The sequence below is a fragment of the Phaenicophaeus curvirostris genome, chromosome 28 (assembly GCF_032191515.1).
Source record: "Phaenicophaeus curvirostris isolate KB17595 chromosome 28, BPBGC_Pcur_1.0, whole genome shotgun sequence".
Taxonomy (NCBI): domain Eukaryota; kingdom Metazoa; phylum Chordata; class Aves; order Cuculiformes; family Cuculidae; genus Phaenicophaeus; species Phaenicophaeus curvirostris.
The window spans coordinates 3464349-3487224 of NC_091419.1; the positions used below are offsets into that span (position 1 = coordinate 3464349).

Here is a 22876-nt window from a genome sequence, read left to right on the forward strand (position 1 = left end):
CAAGGGCTCCAGGTTCACACCAGGAAAAAATTCCTTCCCAAAAGCAGAGGTAATGGAGCTGAGCACACCAGTAAGAACCCAAACCTCTGCAAAGAAAAGCCCTGCTCCTTGGGGAGCTGATCCCAGTGTGCCCAGTGCAGCCAGGATCTCTCCACACTGGTGCGACCAACAGGAACCGGTGTCATCCTTTGGAGCGCTTCCATGGGAGTTACATTAGGAATCTTCCCTACCCCCCACTGGATGTGAAACCACCAGCCAGCTTTGACACATCTAAAGCACAAAACTACAGAGAGTTACGTGTTTGACTTGAAAGTGGGTTATTTTACGGATATTAGCTGGAATACATGGAAAGTTTAGGAATGTGAAGTAAAAAAAAGTGCTGGAGTGTGACAAAGGCAGAGCATCAGTTAAGGCCCTACAACCTCATACCTCTGAACTGCACCACAGCCCCTTCCAGGCTCAGCCTCAGCTCCTCACCCTTTCCACACAGACACTACAGGGACAACCGCCAGCCCAGAGGTATGTGAAGGGTCAAAGTTAAATAAAATGAGGCAGCTGGAATTACATGAGAAGGAAAAATCAGAAGCAAAAAAAAAAAAAAAAGGCACAATAAAAAGATAGGAAAATCAGAAGCAAAGAATACAGAAGAAATTTATTGAAAGCACAAGTACAGACTGGCCAACAACTGCTTTCTACAATCTGAACAGTAAATAATGGAGCTACAGAAAGGTACAAAGGTTGTTATAAAATAGTTTTAATTTCATTTTCTTTTTGCATTACAAACATTCTTTGAAAGAGGCAATGGAATTCTGATGTTGTGTGCTTACCCTCCCACCCCACCTTCCACAATACTGAACCTGTAAGAGCTGTTATCAAAATATACAATACATCTGTTCACCATAAAAAAACGGGTTTCGCTGCCCCCTCGTCTTACAACAGGTATAAAAAATTATAAATATGTACACCCTTTTGTTACTCACATTCTTTACATGCAAACACAGGGATCCAAAGGAAAAACCCACAACTGCCTGGGTTCCGGGGTCACCTCGATTCATCTTACGAGATCTCCAGCCCGTGGGTTGACCAAACCAATGCCAGAGGCCACCGGAGAGGTTTAATTCCAGACAGCCTCTTCCCAACATCCTGGGTGAGATTGGTTGGATGAATGCATTTAAGAGGTCAAACCCCAGCTGTTCCGCTTGGGCTGCGCATGGATCCTCCGAGCTGAGCGCTGCCACGCTGCCAGAGCTCCAGGAGGAGCAGGGCTTCACCTCTGGAGGGAGGGACGTGAGTAAATGAACCCCAACAACCACCAAGACACCTGAATTTGCCCTCCTGAACTGGCAAGCAACCATAGAACTTTCCAGAGGCAGACCACAAGGCTTCATTAACAGGCAGGCTCCGATTCAGGAGTACCTGAAGCCAGCACCCACGCGGCAGCGGAACGGCCTCGGCTCAAGCCAGGTAACCACCAGAGATGGTTTCCCACTTCTCAGCCGCAAACCAAGCCCAAGGCAGACAGGGATTACCCACCGCATGCCAGCAACCCAAGCCGAACCCTCACTCAGACATCACACACTTCTCCAGCATAATTCACATCCTCAAGAGTTCAGGGAGGAACTACAGAAAGTTAAGACTTTTCCAAACACTCAGTGCTAGGCAAGTCAAGAGCTCCCACAGTAAAGCAAGGAAATCGTAACTTGCAACACTAAGACAATTAAAAAACAAACTTTGGTCCACAATTTGCAGAAAAACCCTGAAAAAAAGTACAAGATTCTTGTTATTTTGCATCCGAACAGGTTGCAGGTTAGAGGGAAATGTAAGGCAACATCGGATTACACAAAATAGAAGGCAGAATGGCCCGGGAAAGAGTTGTAAGCCAGAAAAAATATAAATGAGTTGTATCATTGGGAAAAAACGATCTGCTGTGTTCTACATTTAATAAATTCCCTTCCTATAACTTAAAAAGATCTGGGCTTATAGGTTAAAAAAGACAAAAACTTGAGCCTGGGTCCTTTTTCTTACGTTCACAAGCTGTTTGTGATCATTATCTCAAATGCTTTGCTTTAAAAATCCACTTTGCTTCGCATGTTTTATTGATTTCATTACATTACTCATCCTCAGTCACGACCTCAGCCTGGTAACTAAATTCCTGCCCTACAGTTTCAATTACAAAACAAAAAGAGAAAGTACAGTATACGAGGGTAATACCACAAAGGAGTAAATTTAGATTACGCTTATACCATCTTATCATTCTATAAAGGTACTTAAAACTATTTCTTTTGCATATAGAGATTAGAATATTTGGTCAACTGGAAATATTGCTAGGCACAGAGGACAGCAACGGCATCAAAAAGTATAATACAAGAATTAAAACAAAAAGCTCAAACGCTGAAGACATGCTATAAGAGTGATGGCAGAGCTACGTTGGTCTCGTTAATCTCAAATGAGGGGCACGAAGGTGACTCACAGGAACACCTTTCTAAACGTGGGATAGCCAATAATTCTTCAAATCCTAGCTGAGTATTTAGATATATATATACACACATACACAATTTCGACAAACTCATAATGATTCGTCTTCACAAGTGTCCAGCAGTGGTTGATTTCTATCATGATTAACACTCCCACAAAGGGCAGAGCCTGCTAGTGACAATGGAATGCAATTTGGTCTCGGGAAAACACTTCCCCACCCAGACCTTTCTGCTTAGTCTGAATATTACGGACAAAGGATCTTAAAACAACTCCCATTGGAAGGTTTGCAGATGCCGTACACCACAAGCAGATTGGAGAGTGGCATGAAGACACATGGTATTATGCAGGTAAGAGACATTTCACAGACAGCGGCAACAACTGCCTGAAGAGTAAAAGCCCAATATTTTCTTTATCCACTCTGCCAGCTTCACTTGTCCTTCCCCACAACAGAGCTGATCCAGGAAGGCAGAGCTCACACATTCCCCTCAACTCTCCCAATCCACTCCCTACAGCTGAGATGTTTTCCCCAAAGAAGTAAAAGGTTTAAGGCACGGGATAGCAGATGCACAGTTAAGATAGGATCAATGCAACTTATTCTTGTGCTGGGTGAGTTGGGAGCTCCGATACCACCACACATTTAGCAAAATCCTGACTCAAAGGCGCTAAAGTGAATTTGCACAGTGGTTTTAGGTCTTTCAAGGCATGGATGGGTAAAGAAAATCAAAAAGGCATCAATGTGAAACCTGATAGAACTTGATAGGATCTGCTTTTTGGGGGGGAGAAGGGGCAGGAGGGGAGGGGAATTTCCCAGAGCAGGTTTCCAAAGTGTAAACTTGAACTTGTGATTATTTTTTTTTTTTTCATTCGAACAGTCAAGATTGTTACCCATCACCGCAAGGTTAGCAATAGGAATTAGACTTAATTTTTCTTTTTTTTTTTTTAAAAACCGGTAAACTGATTTCTCTTTAAAAAAATAAAATCTCTGGTCTTTTTTAAGGTCACTTCAGCTGCATTTTTAAAGTGGCTTTTTTTTTTTCTGGAATGATGGAAGTTGAAACCTTAGCGCTCAGCCTCTGAAAGGTCAAGGCTGAACCCAAGAGGTTTTTAAGTCAAGTCCATTTTGTCTCCCGCCTTCCAAAGCTTTAAATGGTGGACTTCGAGAAGGACACACGCAGGTGATTTTTCTCACCCAGGTCATGATTATGGAGGTCGATGAGTGATTGAATGGCTTCTTCCACAGAGCTCATCTGGATCAGAGCCATTTTGCGGTCCTTCCTGAGGAGACACAAGTTTAAGTCACATTCAGTGCCTCTGTACGGAGTTCTCCAGCTCACAGAATCCCTTGGCTGGAAAAGATCTTAGAGATCAGGTACTATACCTATCTCACTAATAAACTGTATCCCTGAGTACCTCGTTATCTGTCTTCTAAACACCTCCAGGGATGGGGACTCCACCACTGCCCTGGGCAACCTCTGTCAGCACCTGAGAATCTTTTTGGTGAAGAATTTTTCCTAACAACCAATCTAAACCTCCCCTGGTGCAACTTGAGGGCATTTCCTCTTGTCGTATCATTTGTTACTTGGGAGAAAAGCCCAGCACTCACCTGGCTCCAACCTCTTTTTCCAGGAGCTGCAGATGGCGATGAGGTCTCCCCTCTCAGCCTCCTCTTCTCCAGGCTAAACAGCCCTCATTCCCTCACCTGCATCTCAATACCTGTTCTCCAGACCCTTCCCCAGCTCCTTTCTCCTCTGGATGCGCTCCGGCACCTCAAATGTTGTCCTTTTGGTGAGGGGCCCAAAACTGAACCCAGGATTCAAGGTGCAAGTTTTCTTATCTAACATCCAACAAGGCCGTCAGAAAATTAATGACCCAGATAATTGCAACATCCTTTCTTTGTATATGAAAGGGTACATCTGTATCATAAACACACATATCCAAGTTTCTCACTGATACCTCAGCTTCTTCATCACCTCGTACTCGCCATGCACTCAACCCAGGATTGCTCTGGCATTCGTTATTCCAGAGAGACAAATAGGACATTAGTGATGATTCTGCTCACCTTCCTCTTAGCCAGAGTTGCAATTCAAACAGAACTAAGTGCTTCTACACTTCTCAAACTGAAAAGCCCAGTGTATGGACAGACATTAAGAGAAAACACTTACTGGAAGAATTTGAATCCTTTGACTATCCCCCCATTGCTTGAAAACAACATCTTGAGGTCTTCTTCAGTTATCGAAGGTCTGAAACAAACAATTTTTCCACTTAAACATACGTTGACAGACTAAATTTCTAAAAACCATTTCTCAGACCCTTTTCTAGAGCTTCTTGGACTGGAAAGACCCCGAGAAACACCAGGAAAGTGGTCAAGCTCTCCTCCTGCTAGCAGCAAAAAGCCAACCAGATTTAGTCTTGCACTAAATTTGCAAACATTTTTATACACTGCCACGTAGGAACACTCCATGCAGATACTTACGGAATATTGGACAGATGAAGAGTGGCAGAAGGGGGATAGATGTTCTGGAAATTCTTGGAGCCTGGTTTCTTGAAACGATGCAGAGGAGAATTTCCATAGTCCTTAGTCAGACCTCGCTCTTCCTGCCCCATGCGGGGAAGCTGCACTATATTGTGCTTGGACAGTGTGATACGGATCGGCTTCCCGTGGAGCTTCTGACCATTTAAATGGCTCATGGCTGCAACAGTGAGAGACAACGCTGGGCATTTCAGTCTCATTTGGAGACGCATGTCACAGCCAGCATTTCATCCTTGTTCTGTTGTTGGATGGGGCCTTGAGCAGCCTGATCCAGTGCGAGGTGTCCCTGCCCATGGCAGGAGGACCAAACTGGAGGGGCTTTAAGGCCCCTTCCAACCCAAACCATTCTACGATTCTCCCCCTAGGCAGATGCTGCATCCTGCAGGAACTGCACAACAGGCACTGTCACTCTGCCTTATTGTATGGTTTATTCTATATACCCTCTAGATTATTGCACACAAACAATCCATACCTTTTCCAGAACTGCCCCAAATCCATGCTACATATGCATAGCACAGACAAGTTCAGGTTTTGGGCCTTTTTTGGGGAAGAGAATAAAGTATGGATACTCCAGCTTTAAATATCCATCAGGTCTCTTCATGCCAACAGTCTGATACTTGTAAGCTTGCTTACCAAGCTGGGCCTGGTTCCCATCAGTCATCTGCACTAGGGCATTCTCTTTCTTTTTAAACAGAATCTTCACCCTCTGTACGTCACCATAGACTCCTTCAGAAAGTGAGGAAACAAGAATTGTCTTAGGTAGAGGGAAAAAAATGAAGTCTCATTCAACTTAATATTAGCTAATCAATCCAACAGCAAAAACATTCATACACAACCAGAACTGATCTCATTCCAACCATGGTTACTTATTCTGCTCTAATTAAGGGAAATTCTTATATAGCAGAATAATAATGGAACAATACATTAAAGAAAAGATACTGGGTTTCAGCAAAAAGCAAAAATCTTACTGCCAGAAGACTGGACAATTTAGCATGCTATCACAATTTAAAACTCTTATAAAAGACATGCAATGCAATAAACCATGCATAACTGAACATAAAATAAAGGCAAACTAAATTAAAATAGCAAACTAAGTAAACAATGTCAAAATGAAATTACGCATTCAAAAAAATGGCAAACTGCAAACTGTACATTTTTTGAAGTATCAAAAAAAGTAAATCTCAAATAAATGAAAAACAAGGTAATAAAAAGTGTGAATAATAACATACCGAAAAGAATAAAGAGGCATTGGGGTGTAACTCTCTTTAGAGAACAGCAGAGCAAGGCAGCGGAGGGACAGGGAAGAGGTAAGGAATCGAAGGGGAGAGCGAGGTTGCACAAATCGTCCACAACGAGGAAGGGCAGAGTCCCCGCAGGAAATGGCGAAATTGGTTGATGGATGATGAAGTTTTCAAGATGGTTAATATTGAAGGGCAGGTTGGTTTCCGAAGAGCAGGGTTTTTTTTTTTTTTGGAAGGGGAATGTTTATATTTTTTTTTGTTTCAAGCAACAACAGGAAGCAGAAGTACCGTGCAGTCAGTTGGCAAAGAAATTCCGGATCAGGGGAAGAAAAAAAATTCAGGGATGGGGAGAAAAGAAAAAAGTAGCAAAAAACACAGGTCAGTAAATACATAAGGAAATATGTAGTGTTCCATCAGTCAGATTTATAGAATTCTACATACAACAACTCGTTTACAGAAACAGTTAATAGGTTTTACCTAGTGGAACACAATGATAAAGAAAAGGCATTTTTACTTAAGATATACAAAGAAGTAAGAGACAGTATCACACTTGAGTGACTTCTACAGGCTTTAATTCCCAATTAAACAGCAACGGTGTTCCCTGAAATTTAACTTAAAAGGTTTTCTCCAATTACAAGAATCTCTTAGAAGAAATGACTTCATGAATCAAGCCAAATACAGCTGTATTTTCTGCTTTGGGATCAGCGACTATGCAAGAAGCAATCCATACTGCAGCACTTAGCTGTAACAGCACAAGCAAAGTCCCATTTCGATACCAATCATGGCCTTTAAAGCAAAAGATTATCTGGATGAGCAGCTGTACCACTACAAAAAACCTCAAAGGTCTGCTATAAAGGAACTCAATATCGCAGCTGTGACAGGAGTCTATTCCCTTCCATTTGTGGCTTGATCCCATCACACAAATCCAAAATACCCATGAAGGCAGGAGAAGCACCTCTGCTCCCAGTGACACCAGACATTACAGGCCAGAGCCTGCATCTAAAGTGAAAGTCGCTGCAAGCTGAGACACAGACTTCTTCCACTCCTCACGGAAAGGAGAAGTGGAATAATTTCAGTTTCCATGATTCTGAAAACCCTTTATCCACTATGGCAGAGTAGTCACTCTAGAGAAATACTGTCTCTTAACTCACTGGTTGTGGCACAGGTAAGTTTCTACAACACTGATTACACAGGCAATGGAAAAAGTTTCAGGTCTGTTAGTCCACAGTTTCAGTACAAGTATCAAAGTCTCTCTAGCCCAAAGATAAGCTGGATGGATAGTGAAGAGCTCATCAAAAAAACCCAAGGCATGAAATAATTGCTTCCTCTTGCTTCAGGAACTGTGCGCACGCTTCAGACACTGCTCAGAGCTGTGAACACGTGCAGATTGAACAGGTACAGCACAGTCCTGGGTCCTGCCCTGCCACCCAGACAATGCAAATTCACCCCAGGAAGCACAGTTGGCAGCATCACACTGGTCAAGGATAATGATGCCAGCTCTTAAATGTTTAAGACTTCCATCTGAACAGCAAGTCATGGGGACTGAGCCAGAGATGACAGCTCCTGGAATGGCAGAGGAGTTCCTAGGCAGAAAGAGCAACTCATCCAAACCAAAGCTGTATCGCAGTCCCTGCCATTATTTCATGCCCTGGAGAAAAGAGCAATGACAGATACAGAGTAGTCTGAAATATCAATTCAATTGGTTCCTCTCATCAGGAATTAAATATTTTGATCATTCATCACATCCAGGCTTCCCCTTTAATGCCAAAGAGGTTTTGTGGTTACTCTGACACCGCTGGTAAGTTTTATAGCTTTGCAAAGGAGCATTAACTTGTGTGCACAGTCCCACCAGTTAAAGGGGTTTTCAGCAGATGCTCAGACTGCTGCACACGCTACGAGATTCTACACTTTCAATCCAACACAGAGCCACAAGCTGACTGCAGAAAAATCCAAAATACCCAAATCAAATTCTTTCATGACGCTGTCTTTCATTACGGAAGACTTTTGTTCAAATATTACTGGCTTTGTTTTTTAAAGAAATCCAAACAGTTCAACTCACTTAAGTGGAATTGAAAATGTAAACTGTGAGCTGTTAAGGGGTTTAGCTAAGGAAAAAACAACTTCCAAGAATCTTGGAAAGGGAAAATGGGCAAGCACATGGCAGAGGAAATACTGCACAAGTACAAAGTCAAGCTGGCAGGGGTCCAGACACTATACAGAAAGAGCAAAGGCCAGAATGGACTCTCTCTGTAGTTCTGAATTAATGCATTAAAACCTAGAACATGCTAAGGAAAGGAAAGAATGGACATGACTACCCTGTGACCCAAACGACTATTCCATGGGAATGGCAGGGAGACTCCAAATCAAAGAGGGAGCAAGGGACAGGCACTGTAGTCTTTATGGGACCAAAGCAGGCAGGCGGCATCCTTGGCTTTGAACCAAAGAAGAGCAAGATTTTAATTGGAGATGGACTTTCTCATTTCCCTTCAGCAACTAGAGTACTGGTCTGCTTGGAGTTTGAGAGCTGGCAAAGAACATCAGCTGCTCCTCTAGTTTTGTCATTTCCTTTAGGATACAGTAGGATTTCACTTTCAATGAGTTTCAGCACAATGTGTTCAGAAAGTGAAAGCAGAGGTAACAGGAAGGAGAAAGAAGTAAAAGTCAGGACTCCACTAACCTCAGGATTCAGATTGCTAACCAGCAGAACGCAGTTCCCTACCCCAGCGAGGCCGGGAATGGCAATCCGTCCTGCTGCAGCCGCTGCAGCTGCTGGGATAGCCAAAGGAGCTAGTGCTCCATGAACATTTGGAACTGTCAGGCCTGGAAATTAAAGAATATTAACCAGTAAAGAAATTCACAGCAGGTACTCTAGTGATTTGCTGCACCAGAAGGGAGAAGAGCACACCTTCCGTTACAGGCAAGGCACCACTGAAACCACAGCCGACCACATGTTCTAAGAACAAAAGGAGCCTCCAATTCTGGTGCTGTGGAAATGGTGTAATTCTCAACAGTGTTTGCTCTTGCAGTGCCTGGTGCTTATCAGGTGCCTCTCAGCGCTATCTTGTTGGCTACAACACTTTGCATGTTTCACAAGCAGCGGAATCAGCTCAAAGCCTCAGCTCTGTTGGTGCAGGAAAGGTATCACACACAGCGCATTTGCAAGGGTCTTTCCAACCAGTGCATGCCAAAAAATGCTTTGTTCTTTAACCATGCATAGAACAATCCAATATCAAATGGTACCAGCTAATCCCTTCCTGAATGGAGAAAAAGAGATTCATCTAGAGGCATTTTTAGGTTGCTCACAGTAACAGCCAGCACCTTGCTGTATGAGCCCTCCAAAGGGAAGAGCTTTGGAGTTCAAGGAATCAATTAAATGCAATTATTCCTCTAAGGGGCACTGTCTAGTTCCCCAAGAGGACAGGATATTAACAAAATATTAATGGTTGGACAGTTTGATATGCACCTGTGTCATAAGCAAGGAAATTCCACCAAGTAACAAGAAAATCAACATCGCTCAGTATGCAAAGCAAAAATTCTTTAGTTTGGCACTGCGATGGGTGCATCCAGCACCTAAACACTAAGGGTCTCCCCCCAGATGATCGGCTACTGCAAGAAACAATTATTTGTTACCTACAATATGAGCTGAAAGATTCACAGTGCAACTGTAACAGCAATGTAATTAGGGTCATGTTTAAATACCAGCCTTACTCAAAAAAATGGACAAAGGTTCCTTGCTTTTGACCACATCCACAGCTGTCAAAGTGAGTTCCCAGCTTCTGCCACCACACATGAAGTTTGAAACACTCCCCATCTCCCCCCCACTGTTAAAACCCACCATTCCTTCCTCTCCCATCTCACTACATGTTTTCCTCCTGCCACTGGGACATTGCCCAGCCAGAGGCACTACAGCTGCACCCTTGCATTCCTGAATGCAATGATGTCAATGATGTATGAAACATCGCTCCCTTCTGTGCCTAAATGCTTGGCTAACCCCAACAAAACCAGCCCTTCTTAGCTTTAAAACATTCCTCAGCAAGAGAAAAACCTATATAAAAAAAAAATCTCAACTTACGAATTACAGTACCTGCAGCCTGAGGAATTGCAAAGGTAGGAGGAAAGCCAGCCCCTGCATATGGAGGAGCTGGGATTATCCCTGGGGCACCTGGGAAAGATACACATGTTATACAAAGACCCAAGAGCAAGAAAACTCTAAACTTAGAATCACTGGATGGTTTGAATTGGAAGGGACCTTAAAGCCCATCCAGTTCCAACCCCTTGCCACCAGCAGAGACATCTGCCACTGCATCAGGTTGCTCCAAGCCACATCCAACCTGGTCTTCAACACCTCCAGGGACAGGGCAGCTCCGGGCAACCCGGGCCAGGGCCTCACCACTCTCATTATCAAGAATTTCCTCCTAATGCCTAATCTGAATATTCTGCCTCCTAGTTTCAAGCCACTCCCCCTCATCCTATCACTACAGGACCTTGTAAGAAGTCCCTCCCCAGCTTTCCTGGGGCCCTTCTCGGTAGTGGAAAGTGCTCTGAGGTCTCCCCAGAGCCTTTTCCTCCCCAGATTAAACAACCCCAACTCTCTCAACCTGAGAGTTAGCTGGAATATCTTGATCTGTTCTTCAACACAAGCATTTGGTGAAAGCTAAACATAAATAGCAATTCAGAAATGCCTCTAACAATGCTGAACTTCAAGAAATTCCAAAAAGTATTCCTCTTTAAACTTGGTGGCACTCAAACAGCAATTAGAAGGTGGCTGCAGACCAGAACGCAAGCTAGCAGCTCCTGTAACTGCTTAACCACAATGCAGTTTTCAAAGCGTAGGTTACCACACCCCAAATTACCACAGAGGCTGCGTTGTAGGCAAAACAGCAGATGGCACTCGAAGCACAGACAGCTGGAAAACCTTCCAAGTCCTCACCAAACTGAGAGAAGCTCACAAAGCAGTAGCACACGCCCACATACACACGCTCCCACTTGCATTTTGCACTAGCTGGATTCAGTGGTTCCCAAATTTTCCTCATTAGTTATACTGTATTCCAAAACACTGTATAACCACACACATTGATTATGCCCCCTACACTTTCCCAGCTGACACACCAATGGGTTTTCTCTCCCCTGCCCCTGCTGCAAGAACTCTCACCAAAAGCAGCTGCCATGGTCTGATCGAGGGCAGGCTGGTTATCCCCAGAAGGGAGGTCCGGTCGTGTATAATCTCTGCTCTTATCATTGTTGTATTTTACGTTGAGGCTTGTGAGCTTTGAGAAATCAATGCGCAGCGTACAACAAGCATTGTAGATATTCTGTCCATCCAAAGACTGCAAGGAAAACACAAGATGCATTCATACCAACATCACAGCAACAAGTGTCTGAAGACAGAAGGTGCTGGATCATCCCAGGTCCCAGTGCGCTCCCTTCAGATGGAGTGGGTATCTTGCTTTGTGTAGGGAAAGCTTCATTTTATCCCCTTCGCCCAAGGCAGCTGCACTGCTCCAGGCAGGGAAACTCCCTCCCACTCGCATAGGGAATCATAGCATTGCTTATTTGGAAAAGACCTTTGAGATCATGTCCAACCATACCTGTGACTCCCCAAGCACCTCACCTACCCATCTTTTAAATACCTCCAGGGATGGTGAAAACCACCTCCCTGGGCAGCCTCTGCCAGTGCTCGAGAACCCTTTCAAGTGAAGAAATTTTTTCTACTATCCGATCTAAACCTCCCCTGGCACAACTTGAGGCTCTTTCCTCTCATTACTTGGGAGAGGAGACCAACACCCACCCTGCCACAACCTCCTTTCAGGCAGTTGTAGACAGTGATGAGGTCTCCCCTCCTCCTCCTTTCTCCAGGCTAAACAACCCCAGGTCCCTCAGCCACCTCTTACAACCCTTGTTCTCGAGCCTCTTCCCCTGCTCCGTTCCCTTTCACCAGAGGCTCTCCAGCCCTTCAATGTCCTTGCAGCGTGGGTCTCAAAAGTGAACTCAGTATTCAAGGTGCAGCTTCACCAGTGCTGAGCACAAGGACACAATCACTCTTCTGGTCCTGCTGGCCACACTGCTCCTGATAGAAGCCAAGATGCCACTGGCATTTTTGACCCCCTGAGCCACTGCTGGCTTGTGTTCAGCAGGCTGTCAACCAACACCCCGAGGTCCTTCTCCGTCACCAGGGTGATGCTCACACAAGTCTCGCGTAACCGCCAAAGCCTCCAAACCGCAAGTTTCTAACATTGATCCTAGACTAACAAAAGCAAGCCTAAACGTTAAAAACATTCAGGTGTTTAGCACTGCAAGCACCATACTCACCAGTTTGGCATGCTGAGCGCTCATTGGGTCAGCATATTGCAACAGGGCCTGAAACTGGTTGTTCTTCGTGAACGTAATGATTTTCAGGACTGTACCAAATTTGGAAAAAATCTGCAAAGACAATATTTACATACCTTATCTCATTTCCAGTAAGTTCATTTCATACTGATCTCCATTATTAGAGGGAGAAATAACAAAAATTATCCTTTCATCTTGTGGGATTTCCAAGTTAGAAATTCCAGGTTTTAAACTCCACCATGGGCACTGATAACTTGTGCCGTGGCACCAGACTGCCCCCTTAATGAAGTTTGTTAGTTATGAATTCTTATGCAGGAAAACTCACAGACGTCTTCACAAACTGGAACTTTTCCGAAAATTTGAGAGATTCATAAATGCAGAAACGGTTGCATTTGAAACACAAAGATTAAGTTAAGCAACAACAGCAGCAGCTTTCCAAACAGGCTACTGCCTAAATGACTCCTGGACACTACTTGCTTCCCCTATCCATGCTCAAGGCCAGGTAGCAGTTCCTTCTCCTAACCCTGAACTGAACTTGAAAAGCAGTCTTGAAAATATAAATATTTGTCCCTTGCCCTGTACCAGATCGTAATCCAATTGAAATGGACCAGTAAACACATCTCTGGAAATCAAAGTCTGGCCAGATTGTGACCAAAAATATAAGAATCTTGTGTAGGTGTCAGTCTCCAGAAAGTAGAAATTTGACAGCTATGTTCAAAAAGAGTTATGCAGATAAAACTATGTGCCATGAGAACACAGCCACTGCAAATAAAACGATCCACTATTTGTTACTACCCTTTCCTCCAGGACAATGATTGAGAAGTTATGGAGATGTGTTTTACCTGATGTAGAACATCCAGAGTGACAGGATAGAAGAGATTCTCAACAATGATCCTCAGGACAGGGCTCTGGCCAGCCATTGCCATTCCTGCATCTACCGCAGCAGCAGCGTCTGGCAGTGCAAGGTTTCCAGCCTGAATGGTATTCACTGCTTGCAGAGCCGCTCGGGCACGCTGTGGAACCAAACACTCTGTTAGATCGACATGTCTGCTTGCTGAAGTACACATCCAGCTGCTCTCGAGCTGCCCATCTGCAAACCACTAGCAAAACTCAACAGGTAGTAGTTTGCTATTCCTACAGCTGGGGATGCAAGGACTTTAGCACATTTCAAACACAGACAAGAGAAACCACCCACCCCAAACAACTTCTTTCCAGAGTCCCTGTCCAGAAAGACTGCCAAGAGCTGCCACACCAAAAATGGACATTTTTTTACCCTACGCAGAGTGTACCTTGCTCAGAAACTCTACAAAGCCCAGGCAAAGCTGAGGAGCTGCTGTGCTCACGTGCTGCCTGTGGCAGAATGGACACTACTGCAGATAAGTTTTGTCCCACCAGAGTCTCACTTTATAGACCTAGAATCATAGAATCACCACGTTGGAAGAGACCCACCGGGTCATTGAGTCCAACCATTCCTATCAATCACTAAACCATGTCCCTCAGCACCTCATCCATCCGGCCCTTAAACCCCTCCAGGGAAGGGGACTCAACCCCCCTTAAAGCACTAAATATTCATCAATCCTTTGGTAAGTTCACTTACTGTTTCTAACTCAGGAATGCTAAAACATCACTTCTCATGAATTCCTACTCACTCTGCATCTTCCTCCCCTGGCATTAAGGTGGTTTTAGTGGTTCATTTAACAGTCTGCTGAGACATTGGATAAGAACTATTGCATGAGCCCTTAGAAGAACTAGTCTGCTCCGCTGAGCACTTTGATAGTAAAACCAAGTCTCAAAACCTCCCAGGCCTACACCAGCAACGGACATCCAAACTCTGTCCCTCCCACCAGCAATGACAATGTAAAGAGCAAACTAACTTCTTGGTTTGGAGAGCTGTCTGTCTTAAGCTCCTTGTGGTTGGAGAACTGAATGTAGATGGGCTGCCTGCGCAGGACTGGAGTGACTGTGGTGTAGTAGTTTACCATGGTGTTGGCTGCCTCCTCAGTGCTCATCTCGATGAAAGCCTGCACAGAAGTCAAACCCAACAGCAACACGTTATCAAGAAGCTCACACTGAGACAGCATTAACACTCAACAACGTCACATGACCGATAACTTCAGGAGCAACTTCCAGCTGAACTGTAACTGCTATTTGATTTTCACAATTGAATTCATACAGGTTTTCATACACAGAACTGTTTAAGAACCAACTGCAGGCAGAACACGTAAGGACCGTCACTGCAGACTGACTTGATGTACATAACATTTTAATCTCATCCCGAAATATCCATGCTACCTGGACTGAGGGAACTGGCAGCAACACAAGCGTCTGCAAGAACACTGCAATAACCCAGATTCTTTACACTGCTCCTGTTAAGCAGCTTCTCATACTTCCCAATGCAACAGGAAGCCCACATGCTGCTCTACCCCTTTGTGGTCTTCTCTACTTAAAACAAAATCGTAAGGGACTGTAGCAAGCCATTACCATGAAGTACTTACATCTAATCACACCACGCAATGTATCAGAGGGACACTTCCATAATTAAGATTAAAGACACTGTATTTTAAGCAATGATTAAAGTTGGCTTGCTTTTTTACTCCTTAATTCGCAAGACAATTTTAGTTACCAATTAGCACACACCTCCTGCATTACCCAAGAGTGTTTTAGCTTTACCCAGCTAATTTATTTTATCTGTAAAGGTGGCCTTAATATGCAAAGGTTACTCAACTGTGAAAAAGGCCAACTCATGTCACTGCTGTCCAAATAATTCACTTGGTCTGTAATTTAAAAACCAGGCATAATGCTAATTATAAGTGACAACTCACAATTATGGACTTAACTCCTCGTACAGTCTGAAAACAGTGTTTTCCAAAGCTCAGGGGACAATCATGGAAAAGTAAAATAATAGTAGGCAGAAGTCATTGACTCCTAATATGCAACAATAGTTTAAACAACTTCAAACTGGTTTACTGATGACAAACTCATCGAGCCTTTGACATAATCCCTGCTTTCAATTATGAAGACAATACCTGATTTTTGCCTTTCAGCATCAGAAGATTGGTGACCTTGCCAAAAGGTAAGCCCAAAGAAATGACCTCTGCCTCTGTGACATCACTGGGGAGCTTCCGGACGTGGATTACTCGGGATGGGACCCCAGCACTTCTGATATCGCCTTTGAATTTTTTGCTGTCGTTTCCATTCGCTGTAAAAAGCAAGAGTTCCTGCTTGTTACAGTGGGTTTGAACATGCGCACACTTACAGCTTTTGACAAACAGTTTGTGCTCCCCCATCTGGTTATTACTCCATTACAGAGAAATTACATAGTCTAATTTAACCAGAGTCTGAAGACACATGGCTTTATTCTTTTTCAAATTACACTATGCAAGCAACACAGCAGAATGCCACAGCAATGGAGTCAACTCTCTGGGGGCTGTTTCACAGCTTGTTTACAGCACATACCACCCACATTTCTACTTCGTGAAGGTCTGAGCCACTCATTCTAGATTGCTGCATTATTCCCTCTTCACTCCTTTTTACTTTGGTACTCTTGGCAATGGAGCAGTTTGAAGGGGACATCTTTAAGCAAGTGATATTAAACCAAATACAAACCAAAATGTCACTCTAGATCAGCTGGATCAAACACGTGGCAAAGTCCACCAGCAGCATGACACCAAAGGCATGAGCTGATACAGCTGATAAGAGAGGCCTCAGCCAGAAGAGGAAGGAACAAGACAAGAGCAGCTCACAGTAAGGGAGTTCAAGGCACTGACAAGCATGCAAAGCAAAATTCTGGACTGAGCACCCAAGGGCACTGTCTTGGGTGGGATTACTAACCTCTAGATGGTGTAGTTTGCTCCCAAACTAGCAAAATACTACACACAGCTAAAACAACCCTGTGTGAAATACAACTCTGCCTTAAGTAGGACAGCTCACAGCAAAACCTGCATGTTTTAGTTCTGTAAAAGCCTTTTGGCAATTGTCCTGCAAGAATTTTACTTAGTCTAATAACATTTTAAGGGGACGGGGCAGAAGTTGTTTCAGCACTGTCCTACAAAAGGCTCAATAAGTACCAAAAATGAAGAGATTTTAAAATGAAGACTAAGTGGGGAAAACCAGACCTCCTCATAGTATTTCCAATACTCATCCAATTGCTATTCATTTCATAGGCAATATTACCTGTAGAAGAAGAGTTGTTGTTCATCATAAAGGGTCCGTTAGTAACACAAGGAGTGAAAAGCTCGTCAGGTCCCCGCTGGAAAAGAAAAGATGAAAGGTAAACTGACAGCATTTTTACTCAATTCTATTCAGGTACTCCTAAAGCAGAACAATTGAGATTAAGGTGTAAAGAAGCTGAACTGAAGTGTGAGTGAAAATACACTGACAGTAGGCAGTGAGCCTCACCTCCACCATAAATTAAATATAAGTAAGATCCAATTTAGTAATTGAGTAGCACTACCCAATATCTCTTTTCAGCTAAGCATTAGCAGTCCAGAAGATGAAGCACCACTGAATTGTCTGAAGCCACTAAACGCAGTGTTGCCCATTGACAGTCACATTCTCCTATCATACCGAATAAAATGACTACTCTTATCAGACAAGATTTTCATTCCTTTATCTTATGCTAGATCAATACCGTAGTTGACCAGGAACTGAAAAATAGATTGGCCTCCAGGCCCTGACTGGCAGATACCAAGAGTATCTTCAGCAAAAGACAAATTATCAGACTGTGGCCAGAATTGTTGGTGTATGACTTGGCAACTATGAACCAAAATAGTGTATTTTCCGGTCACAAGCAGAAGATGCAACCTGGAGAAACTGAGACCTGAAAGAAATGGATCTCTTCCCCTCTCTATCTAATTAAAAAAACAAAACCAAAACCAAACCCAAAAAACCAAAAACAAACAGGGCAGAGCAGGAAACCAAAGTAGCAAAAAGCTACTTTTCAAATTTTACTACAGAAATAGGTTCACATACAATAATTTGGATTCTAGCAAATCCAAATTTCAGTAAAGCAAGACACAGTCGAGCTTTCTACAGCAAAGAAATCAAAGTACAAAACCCTTGCAATTCCATCCTCGACTGCCTTCCATGCTTGGAGTTGTTTGACATTAAAGTTGGCACAACTACTTGCAAAACATGAAGCTGCGAGTACTACAGTCACCATACCCTGATACTTTGACTTTTCTTCTGGCAGTACCGTGCCTTTTGACTCCATGGAAGGAAGAAAACATTTGACAAACATTCCAAGGCTAATTCTGACCAGACTCAAACCACCTAAACTAACCGGTATTGCCAAACTACAGAAACATTTAATTCCAGGCTTTTTAGTAGCTGTAGGTATAAATTCCATCTATTTGCACAAGTGGAAGCCTAGCACTTCTCCTCCATTCCCTGCAAATAAAGCTGCGCATATCTATGGAACAGAACACTGTATGTTTCAATTTATGACTGTGTTCCCTGTAAAGCCACCCAAATCATCCTAGCAGATCAAGACCAGCCCAACCCAAGCAGGAAAAACGAAGACAAAAGCAAACAAGACTACAAATGACTTCTTAGCGCAATCAACTCTTTATACACATCATAGAGCTTAAATCAGTATGGCTTAATTACAAGTAAGTTATATAAAAGATTGTAAGCTGTTAGCAAACATGGCAGTAGAAATCTAATTTATAAAAGCAATTTATCATGGTTTTCTGTATTACTCTTGCTCAGCAATGCCATGCTAAAAGGCTTTTATCAGCAGAAAACAAGAACCGAGCTCATCGCTGCCTTGGCCAGCTCCCACCCTTCTTGATGGAAACGTACCCTGCTTCGCCCCGTAGAAACTGTATCCTCCACCATGCCCTAGATCTGGGGGCACCTGCAGAAACAGTATCTGCACGACAACAAAAGCTCCCTGCTCACTTCCCTAGCACACAGCCTGCAAAAGTAGGTCACACCAGAGCCCCACAATGCCGAATTACAGACACAGGGGCTGTTTTTTTTCTTCCCCCCCTCCAATCCTGAATTTCTCGTTTGACTACTCACTGTCAGTTCTTCAAAGACAGACTCCAAGGACTTTGATGTCCTGGATCCAACCAGTTAGGCCAGGTTCCAAACCACAGTTCGTGTGCTTCTGCTGGTCACCTGCAGTGCTGACCAGGTTCTACAGAGGCTCCAGGCACCCACCACGGCCTCCTCCTTCTGACAGTGTGTAATAATTCCAAATAGGCCTTTTAACAGCAGTGCTAATTAGCACTTGGATTCCCCCAGCACAGCAAGAGGCAAGCTAGTCTTGGAGGCCTGCGATTCCATCCTTTTGGCGATTCAAATTAATTCCAAGGCTAAAAAAAATCCACCAGTTTACTGTAAAAACACTGATGTCACAGAACTGCTGCCAACACGACAGGTACAGCTTTACCTTCTGTGGCCTGGGATACATCCAGCAGCCATTTACACAGCCACCCACTGGCAAACAAAAGCCCGCTCAGTGCAGATAGGAGGTTACTGGTCTCTTTAAACCCCTCACATCAGGTCCTAATGGGCACTTCTTCAAAAGTGGTCTTAAATGATGTGTATGTCTGAACACACAAACTCCAGCACTCCCAGTATGAAACAACAAATCTGTGCAAGCACGCTTGGGCAGCCCTTGCAATCCATCATGGAAACAACAGGAGAACAAGCCACGTATTTCGCTCTCCTGGACAGAACACTAGGAAACTACAAACTGGAAAAACAAACGTTTATACTGTTATGGAAAGAATCTAAATTCCCTGACTTTAACTTTCCTAATGGCTTGTTTAAAATAAACATTTTCACACATATTTGAAAATTCACTTGTGGGGTACTCCAACAAGGAATGCTCATGGCTGCTGGTTTCCACATGGTGAGGTTTCTTTAACGAAAGACCAATTTCAAATCCACTCCCCTCTTATCTTGGAGACAGTCTGTGCTGCCCGCTGTGACCAGAGCCAGGAGGCAGAGGGGGATGATTGTTCGACATCAAAAGAAGCAGCACTCAATTTGTAAGCTTCCCAGCTGGAAGTACATGCAAATGAAGGAGGAAGATTGAAGCAGTCTGAAAACTACAATTATTCCAAGGCCTTTTCTCTCCACAAGGAAAGACAGGCAGTAAATACAGTCTTGTGCAGTTATACCAAAATTATTCCACAGACTCACTTTAAAAGAACAGCTTTTGAAGTGCAAACCCAGGAGGAGCACACCCTGCGCGCCAAGGAGTTACTGGTTCCAGGGTGCTGCCATCCCCACATCACCATGGAGCTGCTGGCGAGCTCCAACAGCAGGAAGCTGCATCAATCATGACTTCCCATCAGTGCTCGTTCCTCCTCCTGATCTCTGATAACACAAGAAACCTTTTTGGAATGACCCAACCTGAGGCAAAGTGAACCCGAGTGCTCCATTAATCCATGCTCACTCAGCACTGGGAACTTCAGCAGAGCTTGTATTAGCTGTCTTTGTGCTTGCAGGGGCTGTCCCTTGTCACTTCCCAGCCCATCTTTTCTTTCTGTACATGTTAGAAGCTAAGCATATGCTTTGAAACCATGTCAAATTCAAGCACTCCACATCAAGTATCCTAATCCAGCAGAACCAGAAGAGCCCAAGCAAGCCTCAGTTTCTCATGAGGTTTAGAAGATCTTCTCACCAACGAGGCAGCCACTAGGTAGTTTTTTATTCCAACTACCTCAGGTAGGCTCAGCTGTGCAGTGCTTCCTTCAAGCCAGTTCTTCAGACTCCAAAGATCCTATCCCTGCTCGCAGAGGCATTCATTTATGCTGACATTTCCGTCTAGTCAGTTCGTTCACAGTTGGTATTTTTGTGATGAGATGAACAAAAGTAACAGTGCGCTAACCAGGAACACTGCTCCACAACAAATCCTTCATCTGAACTAACAAATTCCCTCTGCCTGTTCACAGAAAACCACCAAAGCAGCCCTGTCAGACTGCACCCAGAGCAGGGTAAGGCTGTTTCTACTACCACAATCACCAGCCACACGCTGCCTGGGTGCACTTCTGTGACAGCAGGTTCCTTTTGCTGGAGATGCTCCTGGCTACAGAAGGCCCTCTGCTCAAGCTGCAGTAATTTCAGAGGCACAGGCCATCAGCTAACAGTCATTTACAAAAAGCCAAGCAGGTAACCCAGCTGCTCCTGGAAAATTCCCCTCTGAAAATAAACTCTGTGCTGTTTCACATCCTCTGTCTGCTTTTCTTAGGTTTAGATAAAACCCCTCTGTCAGGAATCCTGTAGCTCTGCCCAGCCAGACAGTGCCAGCATCGCTCTTCTACTTCACTCTCCCTATGCCTGTAACAAGATTTTGGACCCAGTAAGAGACCCCCGCAGTATTGTGCGGACAAAGCAACACAGATAACAGAGGAGATCACACAAACCCTTTGCTCTGATCAAAGAAGCAAAAAAAAAAAATGTCTGAGCACAGAATGGAGCGCCTCTGAAGTCTGCTTCAAGGACTCTGGATAAGGTCAATCCCAGAGGAACAGAGGAATGTACTTTGATACTTCAGTTCACAGCTCAAATCACTTTGTGAAGAAACCAATAAGAGAAATCCAGGCTGATGACATAATCATTCACACTCATGTTACATTCCAGCATTTTTTTTTGCTGAGGGATTCAAGAGCCAGGAAAGGAATGAAATTTAAACTCTTATGAAGAAGGCTGCCAGTTTCCGCTGTCTCCCCCAGAAGACTTGCTGCCAGCAAGTTTCACTTCTCTTACTGTCTTGTGTCACCCTCCTGCCTCCAACAACGATTCAGCCATTTAAAGGTAGAACAGCAGGAAAACAAACATTCCCATTCGACTCACAAATAGAAAACGTGAGTCTACTTTTTTTGTGACAGTACCTCTGCAGAACACACAATTGCAGCCTTCTCCAGCCCTAGGGAACCTGCAAAGTTACAATCCACCCCAAAATAACTGCATGTTCCAGAAGATGGCAGCCTCTGAGGTGGCTCCAAAGCGATGTGGGCCAGCATTCTCCGCACACTCTGTAAGCAGCAGCACACTCAAGTGTCCTTCACAGCTCCACTGCCTCTCTGAGACACAATTCATCATCTGAGCAGAACCAGAAGCAGTGGAGTGGGTATTAACTTTGTTCAAACTGCTCCCTGCGCCCCAAGGTCATTTATCAAATTAAATCCAACCTAGCATATTACACTGAGGCAGAGAACCTGCAGAGGAAGCACTGCCCAAGCTGGCAGGAGTAGAGCACGTACTTTAAAACTACTCTCTGTTCAGCCAGGGCCAGAGAACACCCACCAGCTCCAAATTCAGGTTTTTTTCAATTGTTAGATCCTCAAGCTCCTCTGGACAAGATTTAGTCTGATACCTTTAGAAGACAGCCAGCACAGTAAACTTCCCACTAAGATTCCCAGCAGTATACTGGGTACGCAGCACCTTTGAAACTGGGTTAGTTGGTCAGAGCACTGCAAAGAATTCAGTGCTCAGGAAAACTCTCCTCCTACCATACACACTACCACAACAGCTGGCGCTACTGCTACAGTCTGCAGTAGATGTTTGAGTTTCTGAAGGACACTGGAAGCCTCAGCTCTACATTAAAGTGATTGCTCACACAATCCGACTGGAGGTTTTGCAATAAGATGCATTATGAACTCACGCACACAGCAGCTTTAGAGAGAAGCCGGATCCTCAACCCACTCAACCCACCAGCCTCTCCCTGAGGTTCTTTCAGTCTTCGCTACTATGGAGACACCCTGGGAAACAAACCTGCCCTTTGAGCAAATACAAGGTGTGGCCATTTCAAACAGCCCCAAATTCCTCAACCCGGAGTCCTGCAGCAATGCAGTCATTCTGGCTCCGTAGGGCAGCACACACCCAGGCTTTACGATATGCAGTTCCCAAGCTGAAACTTAACTCTTAGTCAGCCTTGAGCTTTACAAATCATTCCAATGGAGCAGACAAATCCTTGGTAAAGTTCAAACAACTATCAGAAAGAAATAGTGCAGATGAGTCACACTGGGCAAAGGAGACCCAGGGAAGAACGCTGTGAGCAAACCTGTAAAAAAGGGCAAAAGGAACACAGGTTCAGAAGGAACTGCAAGCTAATCCAGCCTCAACTGAACTACAGTTGTGCAAGAACCACAATCTGCTGTGGTAAACACTGAGCACCCATTACCCTGTGTGTTGGCGATCTCACTTGCTGAGCTTGGCAGAGCATTCAACAGGTTTTCATATGGAGCTTGGAAAACAGCTACACCAAAACCACGCAGAAAGTGAAATTAAACTCTTCTTGCCAGTGCGAGATGACAACAAACGTGGCACCAGCACATCTGCATTT

The 22876-nt window shown here is 44.1% G+C and overlaps 1 protein-coding gene across 3 annotated transcripts in view; it reads right to left on the minus strand.

Annotated features, from left to right (window-relative positions):
• Positions 1 to 738: 738 nt before the first annotated feature.
• PTBP1 (polypyrimidine tract binding protein 1) overlaps positions 739 to 22876 on the minus strand; it is a 31421-nt gene continuing 9283 nt past the window's right edge. For 2 of the 3 annotated variants that reach the window (XM_069878106.1, XM_069878108.1), the window contains 13 exons: positions 16747 to 16822; positions 15600 to 15772; positions 14448 to 14594; positions 13416 to 13586; positions 12556 to 12666; positions 11399 to 11573; positions 10319 to 10408; positions 8924 to 9066; positions 6235 to 6268; positions 5639 to 5731; positions 4949 to 5165; positions 4638 to 4715; positions 739 to 3750 (listed from right to left, as the gene is read on the minus strand). In XM_069878106.1, coding sequence (XP_069734207.1) covers positions 3618 to 3750; positions 4638 to 4715; positions 4949 to 5165; positions 5639 to 5731; positions 6235 to 6268; positions 8924 to 9066; positions 10319 to 10408; positions 11399 to 11573; positions 12556 to 12666; positions 13416 to 13586; positions 14448 to 14594; positions 15600 to 15772; positions 16747 to 16822 — 1641 coding nt within the window. In that variant the 3' untranslated portion in view covers positions 739 to 3617. The remainder of the gene's footprint in view (positions 3751 to 4637; positions 4716 to 4948; positions 5166 to 5638; positions 5732 to 6234; positions 6269 to 8923; positions 9067 to 10318; positions 10409 to 11398; positions 11574 to 12555; positions 12667 to 13415; positions 13587 to 14447; positions 14595 to 15599; positions 15773 to 16746; positions 16823 to 22876) is intronic. The other variant, XM_069878107.1, reaches the window with a different exon arrangement.